The 21,889-nt window shown below is 32.4% G+C and overlaps 1 protein-coding gene across 4 annotated transcripts in view; it reads right to left on the bottom strand.

The window, feature by feature from the left end:
• CALCRL (calcitonin receptor like receptor) overlaps positions 1-21,889 on the bottom strand; it is a 105,329-nt gene that overhangs the window by 30,789 nt on the left and 52,651 nt on the right. For 2 of the 4 annotated variants that reach the window (XM_073218553.1, XM_037000367.2), the window contains 7 exons: positions 15,058-15,142; positions 7,552-7,642; positions 7,289-7,378; positions 6,101-6,188; positions 3,767-3,905; positions 1,263-1,373; positions 1,053-1,165 (listed from right to left, as the gene is read on the bottom strand). In XM_073218553.1, the coding sequence (XP_073074654.1) occupies positions 1,053-1,165; positions 1,263-1,373; positions 3,767-3,905; positions 6,101-6,154 (417 nt within the window). In that variant the 5' untranslated portion in view covers positions 6,155-6,188; positions 7,289-7,378; positions 7,552-7,642; positions 15,058-15,142. The remainder of the gene's footprint in view (positions 1-1,052; positions 1,166-1,262; positions 1,374-3,766; positions 3,906-6,100; positions 6,189-7,288; positions 7,379-7,551; positions 7,643-15,057; positions 15,143-21,889) is intronic. The other 2 variants (XM_037000368.2, XM_037000366.2) reach the window with 1 other exon arrangement.

Genomic DNA, 21,889 nt, shown 5'->3' on the forward strand with positions numbered 1-21,889 from the left:
ACTTTGTGCACCTTAAATCAAATACTATTTGATGACTTTTGTTTGTTTGTTTGTTTAGTCTTAAATGCTAGATGAGGCTTTCTTTTCCAACAGGGTTTTTCTTTTTACTTTGACAAATTTAATGCTCTAAGACAAATCTCAATACAGTAATTTATAGGAGCCTCTGATCTGTACAAATAATTTCTTTCTTCTGGTTTTGACTTTTTCTCTTTGATTTTTATTTGTTTGTATTCTGTTTACTTTTAACCATTTTATTGTGTGTTTTTATAATTTTCTTCAAATTCTTCTTTGAATTAAAAAAGAATACATGATTTAAAATTATAAGGATATCTGACAGTTACCAAGGGCTTAATATATGCTTCTTAGTCTTTAGTATATTCCTCATATTCAGTTAATCCTTATGAAAACCCTGAGGGTACATTTATTGTTATTTTATATACAAGGGGGGCTGAGGCAGAGAGAGGTTACAGCTTGCCTAAGGTCACATAGCTGGTAAGGGTGACCAGGAAACAGGACGTCAAGTATCAGGACTCAGTTTTAAAACAAACTGCCTCTCTATAGACACATACGTGAACATATATGCATGTACTTTGTATCAAAGTTTTATTGTTGTTGCAAACTGTGACTAACCTTGACTTTAATGTGTGGTGTTAAAAGTGGGAATGTGAAAGAGGGTGACCTAACTACCAGTCAGAATGAAAGCCTTCTATGTGTGCACAATTCCTGAAAATAATTCTAGAAATTCCACCACAAATGAAAATTTTCCCCTTTCTTACACTATTAAAGTATTTTCTTTGAAAAATTTGAAGCTAATACAGAGACACTGACTTGTAAATTACACTGTGACCTAGCAGGATTGCTTTCTCACTATAATGACAGAATAAATAATAATTTCTATAAAGATATTTTTCTTCATTTTGTTTCTCAAGTATACTATGAAAAGGCTTTACAATGGAATGGAACACTAGCTAAATATTCTCCAATACTGTATTGGAAACTAACTTTTTAAATAGAAGGTGTAAATTCAATTTCAGTTTATAAGTATTATGTACCTTAACTTTCTCATGTGTGTTAACATTACACTGGGTATAATTTGTCCATGTTCTGTTGCTTGCTGGATGTCTAAACCAGTTTCCATCTTGGTCACAGATCTTTGTAACTTTTTCTTTAAATATAAAAAGGAAAAAAGAAAACATTAATTAATTGAGCTAGGGTTTATTAAATAGAGGTCAAGAAAATTTGTATATAAATTTTGTTTTTACCGGAAGGATCAAAATCCTGAAAGTAATCGGGGCAGTGTTGCATTGATTCGGTTCCTGCAGCAACGTCATTCCAGCACAGCCATCCATCCCAGGTTCTGTTGCAGTAAATGCCTTAAGAACAAAAATTAGGATTAACAATCCCTCTAGTTATACATGAAGACACAAAGCATTAATAGTGAGTTAATATTGACAGGGAATAAAGTCTGTCTACTGGAAATGAAGACATCATAATCTATAACAATTACTTGGATTTTCACAAATGGCTAAATTAAATTTAGAAATATCTTAAAATATATATAAAAAGTTTAGCTTTAATTCTAATACTTAAAAGTAGTTCTTTGTTCAATAGTAACGTGGTTTTTCCTGGTTGTCTTTAACCATAGAGTAGTGGTTAATTAGTGTCCCTAAGCTTGAAATCTAAAACATATAGGAAATGGGAAGCATGTTATATTTAGAAACTGTGCTCTTCGGACAATATATTAGTATTTTCTTAAATGGACAAATGACTATTCCAATATTTCCTACTTCATCATATAAACTCTGACGCACTCATTTAAGTCCTCCATCAAATTCTCTTTTTTTCCAAATGGGCTACATTTTTCTCTTACCAACATTTTACATGGAAATATGTAAAGTTTTTATAAAAGGCATAGAAAAATAAAATGACCAATGTTCCAATATTATCCCAGTCTGTAATTAAATAATTTTCCACCTTGTTAGATAAACACAGATAGGAACCTGAATGCTGCATGAAATGTATAGTAATTTTAACGGAGAAATACAGCAATCTCAGAATCAATCTGGCCTTCACAGAAATAGAAAAAAAATTGTATTGGCCTGAAAATCAAAAATAATTATAATTTTTTAAAAACTTCAGGTAATCTCACTTTTCTTTCCAGTAATTTCCTAACACTTATTTAAAAGTTTATCCATATATTATTAATGCATTTTGTGACCTATCAAAAATTTCCTGATATGATTTTAGAAAGCATCCCAAAAAGTCCTTATCACTGCTCCAAAAGATTCCACTTCATAAACAGCAGCACTGGCAGCATGACTACAAGGTCCAGAATCTTTCAAAGTGCGTTGTATTGCATTTGAGTGAGACATGAGTAGATATTCCATTAGAAGAGTTTCTGTGCTTAAATACACTCTGGACACTTGAAGTTAAAGACAGGTCTTCATTGCAAGACCTTCTAGATTATTTAAAATTACAAAGTGCATTATGAAGCCCCAAGATGAAGATTTATTATGCAGTGATCCTAAACTTACTTTATCACAAATTACTATATTATGAAACTCACATTAAGATATCCCTATTGTTCAGCAATTAGATTTGAAGATTACTTTTACATATATCAACATGATTTGGAAGGGGTTAATTCAAATTTTAAACTAATCTTATATTTTAATGGAATAAAGTGAGAGCCAAATTATTAACACAAAATGTGTACACAAATTTTTAATTACTTGATAATTCAACCCCTAATGACCTAATAACAGATAATTTTTCATTGTCTAGCATATTTTAAAGAAATTTTTTAACTGACAAAATATAATAAAAAAATATTTGAACAGGTATATCTAAATACTTCTTCAAAAATAAACAAATTATATCATTCAGTTAAATTAAGATTCTAAAAGTTGACCAATATGGAAAAAAATCACTTTTTTCTTTTTCTCACAAGCAAGTTAATTTGTCATTACAAATACTACTAATAATCTACTTTTAACATTTCTTTTTTATAAGAAACATTGTATATTATACTATCAAATGTTTTTTTCCAAAATTTTAAGATCTGTTTGCACTGATAGTTTCAAAATTTAGAAAATCTAAAGTCTTTACTTGCTTTGTTTCACTCTGAGTTTCGCATTTTATATTTTGAAGACAACCTGTCTTTAGGGTTGCCAGATAAAGTGCAGGACCTGTTTTTGACTTTTGTTTTTTCTAAACCTGGTAACTCTTCTTATGCTGCTCATCTTTATATCTTTAGAATCAAGGCAAATACTCAGCACTTAGTAGGCCCTCACTAAATGCTACAAAAATATCTAAGTAATAACTTAGTGGAAACAAAACCACTAAGACTGCATTAATTTTGCTCGAAACATAATATTCAAAGTATGTGTTATGTCAAAAAATTGTCATTTTATTATGCAAGCCTCTTAGCAAGCAGATTGTGAGGAAAAGAAATACAAATTACATAAAATAAAGATCAACTATCACTGATTTAATTTAAGACACATACTTGATATTTTTATTTTTATACCATTAAAAGTGTTGTTAAAAATATCCCTGTTGCACATATATTTTATTAGGACTTTTTTAAAGGAGCAAGATAAACTATGTCATAAAATGTTCTTCATAAATAAATAATTAAAACTGCACATACACCAGAGAAATCAGCGACTAGTTAATGGACCTAGGGAACCCAAAATGATGGAATGGGGTAATTTTCTTTTAAAAATATATCAAGTACATTTAAAAACTAAATAGTCATGTTTACCTTCTGTTTGTTGAATAGGGTCTTGCATAATTTTTTGGTAACATTCATACTGAGCTGTCATGATTTTATTTCTAGTAACACCCAACTGAATTACGTGATCAGGGCTCTCCTCTTCTTCCAATTCTGCTATGACAAGAATCTAAGGGATTAAAAAATAATAAAACTTCAGAATTGTGAGAGTGTCTGTTGTAGGCAATCTGTCGCAGTGGAAAAGAATAAGTGCATGGTCAACTGGCTCTGGAGGGAAAAATCCCTGATTTGTAGTGTTTGCCAGTTTCCATGGTATAAGTATTCTTACCACGTCCAATTGCCAGCAACCACAAGAAATTGACAGTGGCAGCGCTGGGAAGCACAGTGGGCAGTCAGCTTAGAAGCCTGTGGGAGCTGGCTTCAGGACGTGTGCTCTAGAATACAGAGCTGTGTTTTTTCACCTGCTCTGTGGATGTAGGCGACATATTTAACCTCCCTAAGACTCTGTAGTTTTATTGTAAAGTGGGATGAAACGGTATTAAGATAACAGAAAGGAAAAATATGTAGCACACGGTCAATGCTCAAAAGTGTTGCCATTTTTATCATTATATTTTGGTAATTAAAATATTGACAAGTTCATTTCTGATGTTGGTAAATACAGTAGTTATTGTATGCAGATCAACAAAAGTTTAGAACAAAGTATATATTTATGTTCTTCCAATTTAGTAGCACTGTTTTAAGCTTCAGTTCCACTTCGATTTCTACTTTTTTTTTTTTCTAAATGAAGCTTGTATAAAACTCTCTTTGGTCTTATTTCTTCTTCATTTTTGTGTTATTTCTATTAACTATATTCCATAAGCAATTATATTTCTACTCGTGTTTCCTTATTCTCGATTTTCTGGTTCTCTAGCAGGAAGTTGAATTTAGTAAGGTCTAAACACTAAGGTTCTCAGCATGTGGCACCAGTTTCAGCATCACCTGACCACCATTAAACATTAATGGTCATTCATTCTTTGATTGGTTTTAATTTCCTAATAAAGATTCATGCAGCGGTTGTGCTGCACAAGTAATAAATGAAAATTAACAACATCAAGAAAATTAACATTTTTTTCCTCCTGTTCTCAGGACGTTTATAGAATTGCATAAAATCATATCATTTTTATTCTTATTTGAAATAAAAACTCAGTTTTGCACACTTCCTGAATGAAGTCAAGAGAAATGGTCACAATTCCTTAAATTACAATAATCAGATTAATAATTTGTTACAGGGAAGCAATGTTGGCCTCTGCAGCTCATTGGCACATTCAGTGGAGGGTGTGAACTGAAGAAACAGGAGTCCTGTTTCTTGGATTGCAGTCTATTTACCTAAGATAACATCTAAGAAGTGCAGAATTTGGACTACTTCTAGACTTAAGAATGTTTTCAAATACAAATACTGATAGGAATATAGTCTTGCTTGTTTCCCATTTAGGGTTTCTATATTTTTCTTGAGTTCCTTTGGATCTTTATGGGGTTCTTGGAAATACCACAGAAAAATTATTTGCTGACATGGAATTAGATGAGATTATGTCTCTCAATTTTTCATACATATAATGAGATGAAGTGTGGTCATTGTTTTAATGTGGGACAGAAACAAATATGAGCAAAATATTTCTGTAAATAAAAATAAAATTTAAAGTATAAGACATATGATCCCTCCCATATAGCAACTGCTTTTTAGCCATTTTAGTCTACCTTCCACCTCCAGCCCTACATCCCTGACGAATGCACACACTCACCTACACACCTGGCACAAACTTAGTTTAGCATCAGTGTCTGTCAGAAAAAGGACGCTTAATATTTATTTGAATTAATTAATGAGGAAATTAATTTAAAACTGCATAATTATGAATTGCTTTTCAATCAATATAAGTCAGTCAGTTGGCAGAATGGGAGAAAAATCAGCAGGTTGGAATCTCTACTTTTTTTAATGTATCTAATGAGGAATCAAGTATTAAAATATTTGATCCACTACGAAAATATTTGATTTACTCTCTACAACTGTACTATAAAGCCATTCCATTTTTTTCCCCCTCAAACTCTGGTAACTACTTCCATCTGGTGTCTTTCACATCGGTATCTTTTCATCTTCTCCACTTTCACTTTCCCCACTACTACCCTACCATCCTGTAGAGCCTGCACAGGATTAAAAGCCTAAATGTATACACTGAAAAGAAATAAATTATTGCTGCATTGATTGGATATAAAAATGTACTTAATTTATGCATCAAATAACTGAATGTCACTTTGTTGTTATTAACGTTTATCAATTACATGTATATTGGAAGTTAAAACAAATAATCATGGATAGGAATTTATGCTTACCATACAAAAAGGCAAGAGAAACAGAAAATACAGGATACACTTTTTCTCCATCATTAAAGTCAAAATGTGCAATATAATATAAATCAAACTGCAGTAGAAAAATAAAGGAAATATAATTCATCAGTATTTATAAAATTAATACATATGATTCTCAACAGAAAATTTATTTTAAAACCACACAATTTTTCTTGAAGGATTATGTATTACAAATATTGAGAGCATCATAGCTTAACATACTAAAGAGCTTAATTAAACCCATTTTAATTTTATTTAATTAGTTTGCAAACAGGAAAACTTCTTAGATATATAAGTAATTAGACAACGTCTTGCTTTATTTGCCTTACCAAAATTGTGATAAAATGATTAAGATTATTAAAACAGTTTTACAAGAACATGAAAGCACAAATTTTGATAGCATACTTTACTATAAAGCTTATCTTTATTTCCTATAAGTATTTTTATGCTTTATAAATATATTCTTTATTTCCTATAAGTATTCATCTTATTTTCAATTGTTTGACTTTTTAATTTAAAAGGGAAAATTGTTCTTGGGCCAATTTCTTGAGAATCAACATCCATATGATCATAAAAATGGCCTTATAATTTAGTAGAAATTATTCATCATTGTAGGATTTAATTTTCTGTAACCAAGAAATAAAGGATTTTCCAAGTCATCTACATTATTAAAATAAAGTTAGAGGAGATGAACAATACCAAATTAAGTATTTCTGTTAATATTCTAATGGTATATACAATTCTGAGCTAATGAAAAATAGACTCTAAAACAACACCCCTTAACTTCTTAATTCTAGGAGACAAACATTGCTGGGGTAAAGCGTATGATGCTTACTCCTTATAAGGTTCATGAGTAATCTACTCTGATTGTATTTTTATGAGATCTAGATTACTATGGCATAGTCATAAAATACATTTACTTAACTGAATGTGTAAAAAATATTTTTCAATGAAGATAAAAAATTCCAACCTATAGATATTTGCCAGAGAACTCTGAACTTAGACTTAATCTTGTTAGGAAATTTGTCATGATTTTTGTTGTAGGTCAAATGTTAGAATAAGAATTATAAAAATTTTTGCCACATGTTTTATTATTTTTATTACCACATGCAATAAGAGCACACCATTAACTAGTACATAGAATCTGTGCCATTGCTGGCTCTCCTGACTCACCTACAAGCAGCCTTTCTTTTCAATTGTAGCAATCTTCTGAATAATGTTTTCTCTTCTATCAATTATACTGGATTTTTATTTTTAGTTGATCTTAAAAAAAATACAACCAAAAAATCAGGAAGCATTGTAGTAATTTTAGATATAAAAAATTGTAAAAGAAGGAGAACAATCAATCAAAGATTTTACAATTCACTAATTAATGAGTTGATATTTTAGTTTTTATTACATCTTGTCATGAGAAAATGTAATTTTCCAATACTTACATGCACAATTGTCTCCAGACTCAAATCACATTTTCTCTTGAATCATATTTGACATTGTCTTAAGTAATTTCTTAAATCCAGGCGTCATGACCTGAAATATTGATTGATGTAATAATTTAATATTTTAATGAGCTAAAATAATTCCATGATAAATTGAACTTTTCAAAGAAAAACCACTATATACAATTTTTATTAAGCTCTTTCAATTAAAAAAAATTTCTTTTGCTTACAATATATTTTTGTTTTGTGACAAATCCTTGTTGTTTTACATTACATGGAGAAATTTACATCAATTTTTATTTATGCAGAATGGCTGAGACACGGAGCAGTTAACTTAATATTTTATTTAAGTAAAATTCAAAGAACTAGAACATGATAAAAATAATCTCTGATCTGAAACCATTGTTTAACCTTCCTTTGAATAACTCTTTAATCGTTTATTGGAAAGTTTTATTGGTCTTGGTTACATATATCTATTTCCCTTGCTGGTATGGCTTCTGAAAGCCAGAATCTTTTTATCTTTTGTGACTGGCAGTTAATTTACATTTGCTGTGTGAATGAATGAATAAATGAATGAAAAAAACCGAACGAGTAAAGCACTTTAGGATTTTAAACCTTTGATCAAGAGCACTAATCATAACTATTAATTATCATTTCTTCTATTAGAAGGCTTCAGATAGTGTTTGAATATATACTGACAATGATGATTGGGAAAGTTCTTGTTATCATTGTGTTTACTTTATTACAAAATAAGGACCTGAAAACTATTCAGTTTTTGAGTTCTGTGTACTCTTTGGGTATTGAATAAACAGTAGTTTATTGACTATGAAAATTATAAAGATTAAGCTACTTTTAAAATATTGACTGTTCATATTTTTCTATATTAAATATATGTATAGAAATATACAGATTAGAATGTAAAGAAGTATTATTCTATTTGGAATTCAGACAGGTTTTTTTTTGAAACAGTGCTTTGGTGATTTAACACGAGTCAGGATCAAATTACCTTTAATATATACACGGCTTCAAAAATTGAAGGGGAAAGTGCTTCAAAAAACATCTTTGGAGTTTTCCCAAACACAACTATTTGAAAAACATTTCATCCAACACTGGCAGTTATTTTTGTTGCTTATCTAATAGGCTTCAAAATCACAGTTCCACAAAGTATTCTAGTGAAATATATCTTAGTGTTCACTAAGGTCATCCTGGCACCAATAATTTAAGAGTATTCTGTTCAACTCACAAAATATTTATCAGTGGAAATAATTCCACTTTTTATAGCTTTCCTTCTTCAACCTAATCCCTGGTAATCTGGAAAATGTGTTACTAGGAGCAAGTTTGTATTTTGCACTGTGTAAACCTGTAGCTCCTAAACAAGGGGGCAGTTCTGTGGCCCTGGTTTTTATCAAGGATGGAGCAGCAAGTTGGCGTGGCAGTCTTTCAAACACATGGTGGGCAGCTGCACTCTCCTTGAGACCTGACAATGTCCATTTTATGTGGTGAACCAATTCACTTGGGACATCTACTCTACAAAGGACCTATCAAATTTTCCTGCCAGCAGACGAATGTGGTTAATAGTAATGATGAAGGAATATCAACCCTTTTATCAAGGGTTCTGTAGGTCAGTAATGGAGGGGTTATGACTGGGCATGTAGATAATGCCATTGCATGTACATCTGAAGGTCAGTTTAGACTAAGTCTCATATTGGTAGATGTAATGGAAAGATTGCTATGAGGAGAATTATGTCTAATTCTATTCCTCTGGTTTAGCTCATTGGTTCTTTGCATACTGCCTCTAATGTATTAATTCAGCAAGTGGTTCTCTCTTCTATACTTCGCTTATTTCAAATTGTTCTTTGCTAGAATGCATTTGATATTAACTGACCAAAGCTGTTGAGCAAATCATTGTAAATCTTTTTAGATTCTGTTAAATTATTTACTGACAATTGAGTTGCTTGTTGCCTTGTAAAATAGAGTGGTTTGCATTTAATTTTGAGGAGAAATCAAGCACATAATTGAAGTCAAGTTAAATGACTAAATCCGCCATTGGATTTTTTTCTAAGTGTTGTTATGTTTGTTTAGTAGGAAAAGAACTTCTCTAAAACTGAGAAAACTCTAAACTCTTATGTGAATTTGTAATTGCAAGGGTACTAGTAGTAGTTACTGGCATTTTCTCTTTCTAACTACTGACTTCATGGACGCTCTAAGTACTATTTCATTTTCACTTCTCAAAATTAAAATGGAAGATTTGTTCTACTACTAGAAATAAAATTCCTTAGCTGATACACTTGGAATAAAAAATACCTTATTTCTAAAAAGTTTCCAAGCTTCTTCCCTAATGAATCACCAATATAAAATAAAAATGATTATTTCATCACAGAAAGAACTTTGAGAAATGAAGAATGTCTTAAAACTTCAAATAACTTTTGAAATATAGCTTCCTAGTAGTTACTCAGGGCTTTAAGTAACATCATTCTGGTTTCATTTCTCAAAATTACCATAGATCCACATCACAAGACATTTTTCATTTCCAAGACCAAATTTTTAATCAATCTTCTTAGCTTACTTCAGAATAAAACGTGTTTTGTTCTATGTAAATAAAGATCAGACTTAATCAATACTAACTTATCAGAACACAAAACTATAAATCCTATAAATACATACCAGTGCCTTACAAACCTGTAAGGCTTCTTCTTTTCTCAAATTTTATTATTCTTATACACATTTTCCATTAATTTCTTTTTCTTTACTATAATTCTCATTCTTAGTTGAGTCACCTAACCCTAATATTAAAAGTTAATGTTCCATCAGTTTCTTTTTCTTTACTTTAATTCTCATTCTTAGTTGTGTCACCTAACCCTAATATTAAAAGTTAATGCTAACTTCAAGATTTTAAAAAACAAACAACTTTCACCTTCTAATCCTCTATTTTCAAGATATCTTGATTTCTACAGGCTCTAAACCATATTCTCTTCATTTATTTATCTAGTCGCTATAAAGCTGGCTAACAGAAGCATTTCCCACACATATCTAATTTTCCATTAAGTATCCTGACCATTTGTGTGAACAAAGTGAAGCTGTTTCCTGTCTAAGTACACGCCTTCCTTTATGACATATTAACCTACCTACATTTCTCCTGAGTTGAAACAAGAATTAAGTGCTCTCCTCTAATGCCAAATTCAACACCTGTATGACAAATGGAAGCTTTTTTCTGTCATTCTATACTATGTGGAATAGATTGTGCCACTGAAAAATGTCAAAGAACCAAATCTTAGTTATCTTTTATTTTCTCCTCAATGCTTATTTTTTGGCAAAACCTGTCTCTGTGTTAGAATTATTCTTGCAAAATAGTGTCTTTCCTTCCAACAGAGTTTTTGAAAAAGAGATGTCAGTATAAGGTTTTAATTCCCCACTTCATCCAGGTCTGGAATGTTTCTAACACTTTCAATACACAAAGCAGTAACAAAATTTAAATATAAAGAGACTTTTACTTAAAGATCTGTGACTGATGTAAGAAACTCAAACTATAAGCCTTTTTGATAATATTGCCTGGGACTTGCATCATTTTTTAGACTACTGAATGAACAACTACCAAGTCACTGATGTAGCATAAACTCATGTTCTTTAAAGTGTGGGTTCATGCATCACCAGTTTCAAAATCACCACCAGAATTTATTGAATGTATTAAAATGTCTAAGCACTACCACAGACTCCTTGTGTCAGAGTCTTCGAGAGAGGAACCTGGGAATCTGCATTTTTTGTAAACATCCAAGGAAATTCTTGGCCTGTTAAATTTTGGGAAGCACAATATATGTATAGTATCCTCATTGGGCCATGCCGAAACCTGGACACACTTATATTACTCTGGCTCTAGGTACTAGTCAGACACTCTTAGAAAGAACTATTTTAAGTATAAATCAAGCAAAATATTCTGCAATGTTCCCAAGCACAATTAATGTCTCAGAACTCCCTGAGCAAGTTATTCAAACATGTATTTTAAGACATATCAGGTAATGTAATTATTCCTTTTTTTGTCTGTTTGTACCACTGGCTGTGAAACACAGTAAGAATAGGACATGCATCCTGCCATCTCTGTGACTCCAAACCTTAGCAGAATGGGGGCATAAAGAGGGTATACAGCAAGTGTGTTTAGAATGGATTACTTGCAAAATGAATTTAATCAAGTTGGAGAAACCTGGTGTTTTGGGGTATTCTTAACCCTATCAAGCATATTATAATTTTCTGGTTCTTTTAAAAAAGGATCATTCCTTGGATTCTACTCCAAGAAATTCAGATTCAGTTCATTTCAAATGGGGTCCAGTATAAGCATTTCGTCAAGTTCCCAGGTGATTCTAATTCAAAGCTAGAATTGAGAACCAGTGTAGACAGAAAAATTAGGTATACACAAAATCAGCTATAATCAGCTATAAACAGAAGAATCCTGTGATGTGCAGGGTAATGAGAGCCCAAATATTTCCATGTCTAGTCCCTAGCATCTGTGATTTTAAGGTTATGGACCTTAAAATGGAAAGATTATTCTGGTTTAGCATGCATAATCCTGGATGGTCTAAACTGACAATCTGAGCTCTCCGAAGTGGAAGCTGAAGGTTGAAGAGCCAGAAAGATGCACCAGAAGCAAAGGAAGCAGGAGAGAGATGGCAGCCTTTATAAGGTACTGGTGCACTGTGCCTGGCTCTACTGTACAGGAGCCCACATGCAAGGACCAGAAAGAGGCCTCCAGGAGATGAAAGTGGCCCTCAAACTCACAGCCAGCAAGGAAATGGGGACTTCAGCTATACAGCCTCAAGGAATTGAATTCTGCCATCAACCTGAATGAGTCTGGAAGTAGATTCTCTCCCAGAACTTCCAAAAGAAAACAGTACTACTAACACCTTGATTCTGTCATTATGAGACTTGAAATAGAGACACTAGCCAGCCCATGGGACCTATCGCTTATACAACTGTGGGATAATAGATGTGTGCTGTTTTAAGTTATTAAATCTGTGGCAATTTCATATAGCCATTATAGAAAACTAACTACAAATCCTCACCTAATCAAAAATTACATTTTCTCGTCAAACCTAAGTGGTAACTTTCTGCTTCCCAACTGGCTAGTCATACCCCCTAACCTTAGAATACACTTATTATAGAGTGAGGCAATCTCATTTGCTAGAAGAATTCTTTCCATCTGCTCCTAAATTGCTGTGATTTTAAGAAAATGAACTCTTTTCTGCTTGGTTTACCAAACTAGGAAATGAGTACTGAACTTGATCTTTAGCTCCCTGTTTTCTATTGAATACTTGTTAGAAATATGCAGGGGTCTGAGAGACATAGCTGCAAATTCCAGTTCTGACAATGCTTATACCACCATGCCTTTTTCTTGACCTGAAAATGGATATGCAACTAGAGTCTCAATCAATGTTGCCTAGAATTTTTATCATGACTCATCTTGTCAGGTTGTTTTAAATGTTCAGTTACATGATGGGTATAAAGAACTTGTCTCATAATAAACACCCAATAGGCATTAGCCATTGCTATTATCTTTATTACTCTCATTTGAATTAGTTGTGCAATGATAATATCAACTGAATGAACCAGAGAAGTCCCCATATATATTTTAGTGATTTGGACAAGATCAGCATATTTTATTATATATATTATAATACTTCACATATTTTAGATGCTTAAGGCTGACCCCAAGTTAAGAGCTCAGACTCTCTGACCCTAAATCCAGGACCTTTTTCCCCTTACCATCCTAACTCAGAATTGAGTCACTTGCTTAGAAAATTAAGGTTTAAAAGGTATAGACAGTATTCTGTATGTTTCTATTTCACTTATTCAGTTACTTCCCTTAACCATCCAATTTCACATTTCATTTCATTTTTACCCATAAAACACATTTATATTTTCTTCCCACACAATTTCTTCTTTAAATCCTTTTCTTATTAATGTGATACTTGATTTTTTTAAAAACTTATATTAGTAAATGGCTTAACAACTCAGACTGGTCATTCTAGTAAGGTACCAAAATAAAAACCACATGTATTGTCTCTCTTTCCACTACTTTGAAATGCATTTTAAATTAAGAAATACTTGTAGAAATTCAATTAGTCCTGTTACCCCAATTATTGAGCACCTGCTTTCACTTAGTTGTGTAGGGAAGTGTAAGTGAATGTAAGTTAAGATTTCTGCCCTTAATGAAAATATATAAATCAAGTTGGAGAGCAGTAATCTTATGCTTATTCTAGAGTGTTACTTCATTACTTTTAAATACTGTCCATAGGATTCATTCATGAGACTGTGAAGGATGATTTCACCTGTATTTAAGACAGGAAGTTAGTCCTACTGTCATTCAATGAGCTTGAGCAAGTTACATATCTCCCAGGTGACTCATTTATAAAATGAAGGAGTAGGATAAAATAAATGTCAGCCTTTGGGAGGGGTTAAATATATATATATATATATATATATATATATATATATATATATATATAAAACAGTTAGTATATAGGGACAGCTTTGTTCAATGTAACCAAAATCCAGAATATCCATGAAACCAAGTCATTCCTGACAGTTTTTTTTTTTTTGGCCCACAAAGATGTTCCCTAGGTCTCTTTCCACCACTTGCCCAAAGGAGTTTGAGTTTGAATCTAAGACAAAGAAAGTGGACCATTTGGCTAGATGATTTTTCTTTTGTTACATGGGAAGTAGGGGAAAGGTTTCAAGGCCAAAAAAAATCACATCTTGATTCCACCTCCTCATAGACTGTCTCTTTTTAGAGCTATTCTTACTTTTGAGAGGCCTTTTGGGGAAAGTCTAGTTCTCTCTTCTCCACTGCAAAAAAATCAAAGTTAGAAAAAGCAAACACATGCTTTCATAAGACCCTTGCCAGACTTCTCAGAATGGAATCTGATCAGTTCATTGAGGCCAAACTAAACTCTTTACCATCATCACTGGAATAGTCTTAATGCTCCTGGGACTGGATTTTTTGAATTTTGTCTACTTTGGTTTTTATCTATTTTGCATTTAATGGAAAATGATCCAGACAATAATTTTTAAATTATAGAGTGTCAAAAATTATAGAGTATGTTAAGAAATGATTCAATAATGAATAAACTCTACAAGGTAGTCAGTGAAATAGTAAGAAAGATTATCACATTTAATTCACCACAATCCTATGAATAACCTAGTATAAAACCCATCTAATAGTCAATTTAAAAAGTCAATAAAAACTGTCTTAAAAATCTCCAGAAAGTATTTTGTTTTTGCAGAGACACCTGAGTTTAATTATAACTATTATGTTTCACATGCTAAGAAAACATATATTGTAAATATTATCCCATTGACTAAGGATAGTTTTTCTTTTTCCAGGGAGATATTGAAATAAATAAAGTAACACCCAATTGATATTTAATAATTACTGTATAGAGGGACAATGTATAATACCAGTTACAAGTAGAGGCAGTGTTTGTACTGGTTACAAATACGAGTCAAACTTCTACCCACCTCATTCTCAACACTTGCAAGTTCAACAACTTCTGTAAGAATAGTTTTGTCCTTTTCAAAATAGTTCCTATACTAGAAGGCTATTCTGAAAATAAAATGAGATAATGTACATAAGTATTTTAGAATTTAGTGAATGTTAGCTATTACTATTATCATTATATCACATTAAAATTTTGTTGAAACATAAGTGAGCTTATACTTGTTGGGAGTTATTTGCCACAGTTTCAATAGCATTAGTGATGAAAACAACCCTTTATTTCAAGGTGGTGACCATATGCATTTTGAATTATTTTATTGTATGCAGAAATAATATTTTTTATTCTATCATTTAAATCAGTTATGTAAATATCAAGTAAAGTGAATGATTGCAAATATATTCCCAAATATGATGTCCATCTAGTTAATATAACTGAAATTTGGAAAATTTAGCTTATAAAAACTAAAACTCGTGAATTATATGTGTACATTGTAATCAAATAACTACATCTGAAAGACTGTAACATGCTTATCCAATTAAAAATGATATAAAACCTTCCAAATTTGACTTTAATTTTAGGTCGTCTATAATAGTCTTTACTAATATTGTATTGGAACAAAAAAAATATTGACTCTATGCTTACTTGCTTATCTAATGAACATTCCAGGTTGAACAGTTGAATAACAGTTAAAGAGAGATAATATTGTGATTAGATTTGGGACTGTGTTTTAAACTCCAAAGTACTTACTCACAGGAATAATTTTCCCATTGTGGGCATAATTAGCTATTTTCCGGTGATCTTGGTCACCCTCTTTTTATTTGAAAAAGGCAAGTGGCCAAATTTCAGCCCAATTAGTAAAAGATAGGAGGGAGCCTGAAAAAAATTCTTTGTACTTGATGGAAAGGTCTACCTCCAGGAGATCTAATATGGAAAGAATTGCTTGCTCAAAGAGCATAGAACAAAGCACATCTTTCCAACTCTTTGGACTAAGAGTTTTATATGTATTTTCCATCCACAAAGTCAGGAGTCAAGTTTTATGTGAAAACATGTTTTCTTCCACAGACAACAAAATCAGAAAATAGATTATTCTGCTGGAATTTTAAGTTAACATAGTAGTCTGTCATCAAAACTATGTTATTTTTGTTATTTGGAGTTTTAAATCTTTCCTAGAAAAAAATTTATACAGAGCCTTCTAGAATATCTCAGCATTTGGGAAACACTGGAACTGTGTTGATAACTATCGGTCCAGCATGCCTTCTTTTCTTTCCCTATTTCTTTCCAATAGGCCTCTGGTTTAAATGAGGCTGCCTTGCTGGTCACTGAAGCAAGAAGTGACAGAAATCTGGCCAGCCTAGCACAATCCTCTGATTTTGATTGGCATGGAAATGTGGTCCAGCTGCACCATCAGAGTACTCTCTGTGACATTTCTATTAGTGTTATCAGGGAAGATGTTCTCTTTCATGGGGTTGTAAAGCAAGGATGGCATGATTATGAGGCTATCCTCACACATCCTTCCTACTGTATGAAGAAAACCTATTAAAAAAACCTTAAAACCTATTAAAAAACCTTAAAGCCATTGCCAAGCAGAGACAATCAACTGAGACTGGGGGATTGGTAGAGAACTGTATGACATTATTAAAGCCCTTGAATCTGGCCACATCTGAAATCAGCTACAATAATGGACTTCCTCATCAATGTAACCAGTAAGTTACCTTTTATGCCTAAATAGGACTAATTTGGAGTTTGATCTCCTGCAGCCAACACATTTCTAACATTTTGAGAAATGCTGGTGTAGTGGAAAGATTACTAAAATGGGTCCATTTTTCATTTTGCCTAATTTACAGGGCCTGAATAGTCTTAGATTAGTCACTTTGCCAGGCATTTCCTAACCTTTAAAATAAGATGACTTCAAACTCTTTTCCATCTTGTAATCTAAATATCTACAGATTATTTTGTTTTTCACCAAAACAGGGCATCATTTTTCATTCCCAAAGCATATTCCAAGCTCAGCCAATCAGAATTCACAAGCTAACATTTTTTCCCCAAATATATCTATGAAGTGATTGTTTTTTCTAAATCTGAAATAGACTTAACAGTATATGCCCTTGGATAATCCACAGCTAATATGTGCCTGTCATGAGATATTTATAGCCAGTCAAAAAATAAATACAACTCTTACATGAAAACATATGAATAAATTTCCATGACCTTGAGTTAGGCAATATTATTTTAGATATGATACCAAAAGCACAAGTGACAAAAAAAGTAGATAAATTGGACTACATAAAAATCACAACTTTGTGCTATAAATGATACCATAAGAAAAATGAAGAAACAGCTCACAGAATGGCAGAAAAGATTTGAAAATATTTTTTACTACTCAATAGTAAAAAGACAAATAATCCAATTTAAAAAATGGGCAAAGGATCTGAATAAACATTTCTTTACAAAAAATATACAAATGATAGTAAGCATATTAAAAAATGTTCAATGTCATTAGTCATAGGGAAATGTAATTCAAAACCATGATAAGATACCACTTCATTCACACTAAGATAGCCATAGTAAAAAAGATAGACATTAACAAGAACTGGAAAGATATAGAGAAATTCAAACCCTTATATATAGAAGGTAGGAATGAATGTAAAATGATGTAGCCACTTTGGAAAACAGTTTATTAGTTCTTTAAAACATTAAACATAGAATTACCACATGGCACAATTATTCCACTCTTAGATATATACATGAGAGAAGTGAAAACATATGTCCAAAAAACACTTGTACATGAATGTTCATAACAGCATTATTTTTAGTAACCAAAAAGTGGAAACAACTTCAATGTCCATCAGTTGATGAATGGATAAACCAAATGTGGTATATCCATACAATAGAATATTATTTGGCAAAAAAAAGAAAGATGTACTAATAAATGCTACAGCATGGATAAACCTTATTAACATTATACTAAATAAAAGAAACAAATCACAAAAGATACATATTGCATGATTCCATTTATATGAAATGTCCATACAGACGTATCTGTTGAGACTGAGTCATATTACTGGTTACTTCTGTCTGGGAGAGAGTAGTGATGGGGAACGATTGCTAACGGGTAAAAGGATCCTTTTTAGGGTGACAAAAATATTCTAACATTAGACCGTGGTGATAATTCCACAACCCTGTGAATATACTAAAACCATTGAATTATACACTTTAGGCTGATGGACTATTTGGCAAGTTATTCATATCTTAATGAAGCTGTTTTTAAAAAAGTAAATATAAAAAATAGTGTGTATATCTAAGGCAAGACTTATTATGCTGAGCAGAACATCTAGTTTTCCTTTCTAAGAAGTGGTATCTTATCATGGTTTTAAATTGCATTTCCCTATGACTAATGACATTGAACATTTTTTCATATGTTTACTATCATTTGTCAATATATAAATAATATACACATTATAAAACAAAACACACTGACCAAACAACCTGCCTCATTCACAGAGCATCCCATGGGTGTAAACTCTTGAATTGTTCTATCAATTTGAGGCATCATCTCATGTTCAACATCAATCCAAATATTAACTCTATTTTACATGTTTAGAACTGTTTTGATTTGTAAGTACATTTTCTTTGAAACTTGCTTTCAAAGCCTATTTTACAACTCATACACAAAAATGTCCTACTTCCTTTGAGAAATTTTAGTTAATAAAAAATAACCATTATATGTAATTGAGGCAAAAGATATAGTGATATACTTAGAAAATTTCCCTTAGGTTTAAATAAGATCTATAATTGTTCATCTCTTTTCTCTTGTCAGTTATTTCTTTTGTTACATTTCTACAGTCTTACTTCATTTTCTTAGATGAGTGGAAAACTGACAGCTTATATACCAATAAAGTAGATATTTTTATTTCATTTGTGACATATTTTAATTGTTATAAAAAATGAACAATATACAGGGATATTAAGAAAGCAAGAAAGAGAAATGATTGAACTTTAGTTCATTCTTAGAAATTAAACTAGGTTAAAATCTTATCCTGACTATTTCCCTTCTATGAAGTCACTACTAGGTAAAAGAAAAGTAATGAAAGTGTGGATAGAAGGAAGGGTGGATGGAAGGAAGGAAGAAAAGAAGGAAGGATGGAGGGAGGTAGAGAAGAAGGAAGGAAAGAAGGAAGAGAGAGGGAGGGAAGAAGGAAAGAGAAAAATCAATCTGTGTGTCTCTGGTAAATGCACACTTTATTTACAATTAACTGTTTTTTCAATTGTTTTTATAAAAAAGCAAACAGAATGTCGATAACACTGAAATTTGTTCCTTTACAGGCTATTTCTTACAACCACTAGACATAATTCCATCTTAGTAATTTAAATATTTTCATTTATTTACTCATTCAAATCTTTATTTAGAACCCAATGTATTATAAAGCTATGTTAAGTATTGGAAATCCAGAAATGCTACCATTTTTACTCTTAGAGAAATAGTCAGAACCTTGTATGGTTTTGGAAGGAAGACATGTGCAGATATGGATAATAAAGTATTATAGATAGTCAATAAATATTTTTGGTGTTTGATCAGATAGCATGATGCATGTTACGTGGGTGAGGTGTATTATGAGTGTATGTGTGTGTATGCATATGGAGAAAGACATTGAGAATATAACATTTAAGTGGAGTTTAAAAAATCTATTATTTGGAAGCATGAGGGGCTTAAAAGATGCATGTTCATAAGACATAAGAGTTTCCAGTGAGACAAGGATGTAAATTGTAAAGATGGTATCTTCTGTCACATTAAGGAGTTTTGATTTAATGCTCTGGGCTGGTGATATTCATGTAGAAAGCCTACTCTGATTTTCCAGTGGTGGCAGGCATGACTGCTGTGCTGAGAAGTGAGGTTGAGTCTAGCCTCAGTGGGAGTCACTGATACGTCAGTGCCACCTGCCATGGGCACCATCCTGAGAAGAAATGGCATGCATACCAAGCATTTACTAACCCAGCTGCAAAAAGTAAATAATAATAATAACTGTACAAAAATTAAGAGGTAAACTATGATAAGATGGTGAAAAGGGCAATTGTAGAGACACAGATTAAAGTACTGCAGTGACTTCTTATCGAGGCAAGAAAATCATGAAGGCTGGAACTGAAAACAATAGTGAAGATAGAGAGGAATATTTTAAATTCAGACATATTAAAAAGGTTTAATCAATGAGGATATAAGAACTTAGTGAGTTTAAGAACCTGAACAGATTTCCCAAATTCTAATGAGTATCTGGACAGGTTCCAATCACTAATATAGGGGATACAACATAGGAAAGTGGGTGGTGGGAAAATATGACTACAAATCAGACGTTTTGAAGAAGAAAGTGCCTGGGAATGTTTGTCAAGATAGTTCTTCTGGAAATCCGTAAGGAAAGACCTGGAAATAGAAAGTTCACACCCATCAGCATATAATAGAAAACTGACATTTTGTCCAAAAAGACTGTCATAAGAGGAAGGGAGTGGACAGTATATTCTATGAGATGTGCATGTGAATAGAATTACAGCACATTTAAAAATATTAGTGTTAAAGGAATTCAAAGTAAGAAAGAATGTATGTTGATAGAGGACAGAGGTAGAGCTTTCCAGGGACAAGGAACTAGGAACATAAAGGCATGGGTACAGAAACGAGCAGGGCTTGTGAGTGTGAAAATTGAGGTGTGGGCCTGTGAGGTTCTTTGGGGAATTAATGAGTGGAAACCCGGATATGTGACCTGAGACACTTACTTGGCACACCATCCCACTGTACACTCTACAAACTGCTGCGATTTTGCACATACCCAAACACAGCTTATTTTTAATTATTTACTCCTGTGACTAAGTCTGGGTTGCAATTTAAAAATAGATTTTCCAGTGCAAAAGAAGTTGCACAGGAGGAAGCTCCTTGCTGAATTAAGCAGTGCTTAAGTGAGAATTGCTGCTTAAGAACAACACGTTCCCCGTGAGTAAAGATGGCAAACCCACTTCAGGGAGTGTATAACCTTTATGGAGCGCTATTATCAACTCAATTGTATGTTTTTTCCTGTTTCACAAACATGTTCCCAAAAGACTTTTAAAATAGCTTTCTTTCCTGCTAAATTGTTGTGCCAAGCACTTTTTCTGAATCTCAGCCTTAAATGGACCAGGATGTGTTAAAGAAAAAATGCCCTGTCACGCTTGACATGGTGTAATAAGCCTTAACAACACAGTAAAACATTTTCTAAACCTGACTGCCCCCTCATTCACCGAATCTTAAGACAGTACATTTTCATGAAAATGCAAAATACCTTGCAGACACATAAGAAGACTTTCAAAAGAAGTCACCATTTCAAATCAAGTGGAAAAGTCTGTCCACTAAACTAGGATTTTTTTTTTGTAATAGAAAAAAATAAATCTGTTTCTTGTAAAAGTTAAAATAGCCTAAAAGAAAATAAATTAATCACATGGAATTGTTCCGTAGATACCTTTTAAGTTGATTTTTCCCCCTTTTTTTGGAGGAAAAGAAAAAAATCACAACACCCTGGGGTCTGAGTTAGTCACTTCCAAAAGAATCCTAAGCATTGTTGGGGCCCATTTCTCAAACTGCAACTTGGGTTGTAGCACTGAGTGTGTTTGTCTTTCCAGTGAGAAGTGTTTCCCCAACAAAAGTGTTTCTGAGCAGCAATAACATGGCAATCTCAGAAAAAAGAAAAAGAAGATGACAGTAAGTAAAAGGTAGATTCAGCCTGCTGGACACTGTGAGGGAGGCTATGGATGGAAGACTCACATTTGGCTTTCTGGGATAGGAGTCAGTATATCCATCTGAACAGTGTACGGCTGTTGGCAGCAGATAACAACAATTA

The sequence above is a fragment of the Manis javanica genome, chromosome 12, assembly GCF_040802235.1.
Source record: "Manis javanica isolate MJ-LG chromosome 12, MJ_LKY, whole genome shotgun sequence".
Classification (NCBI taxonomy): Eukaryota; Metazoa; Chordata; class Mammalia; order Pholidota; family Manidae; genus Manis; species Manis javanica.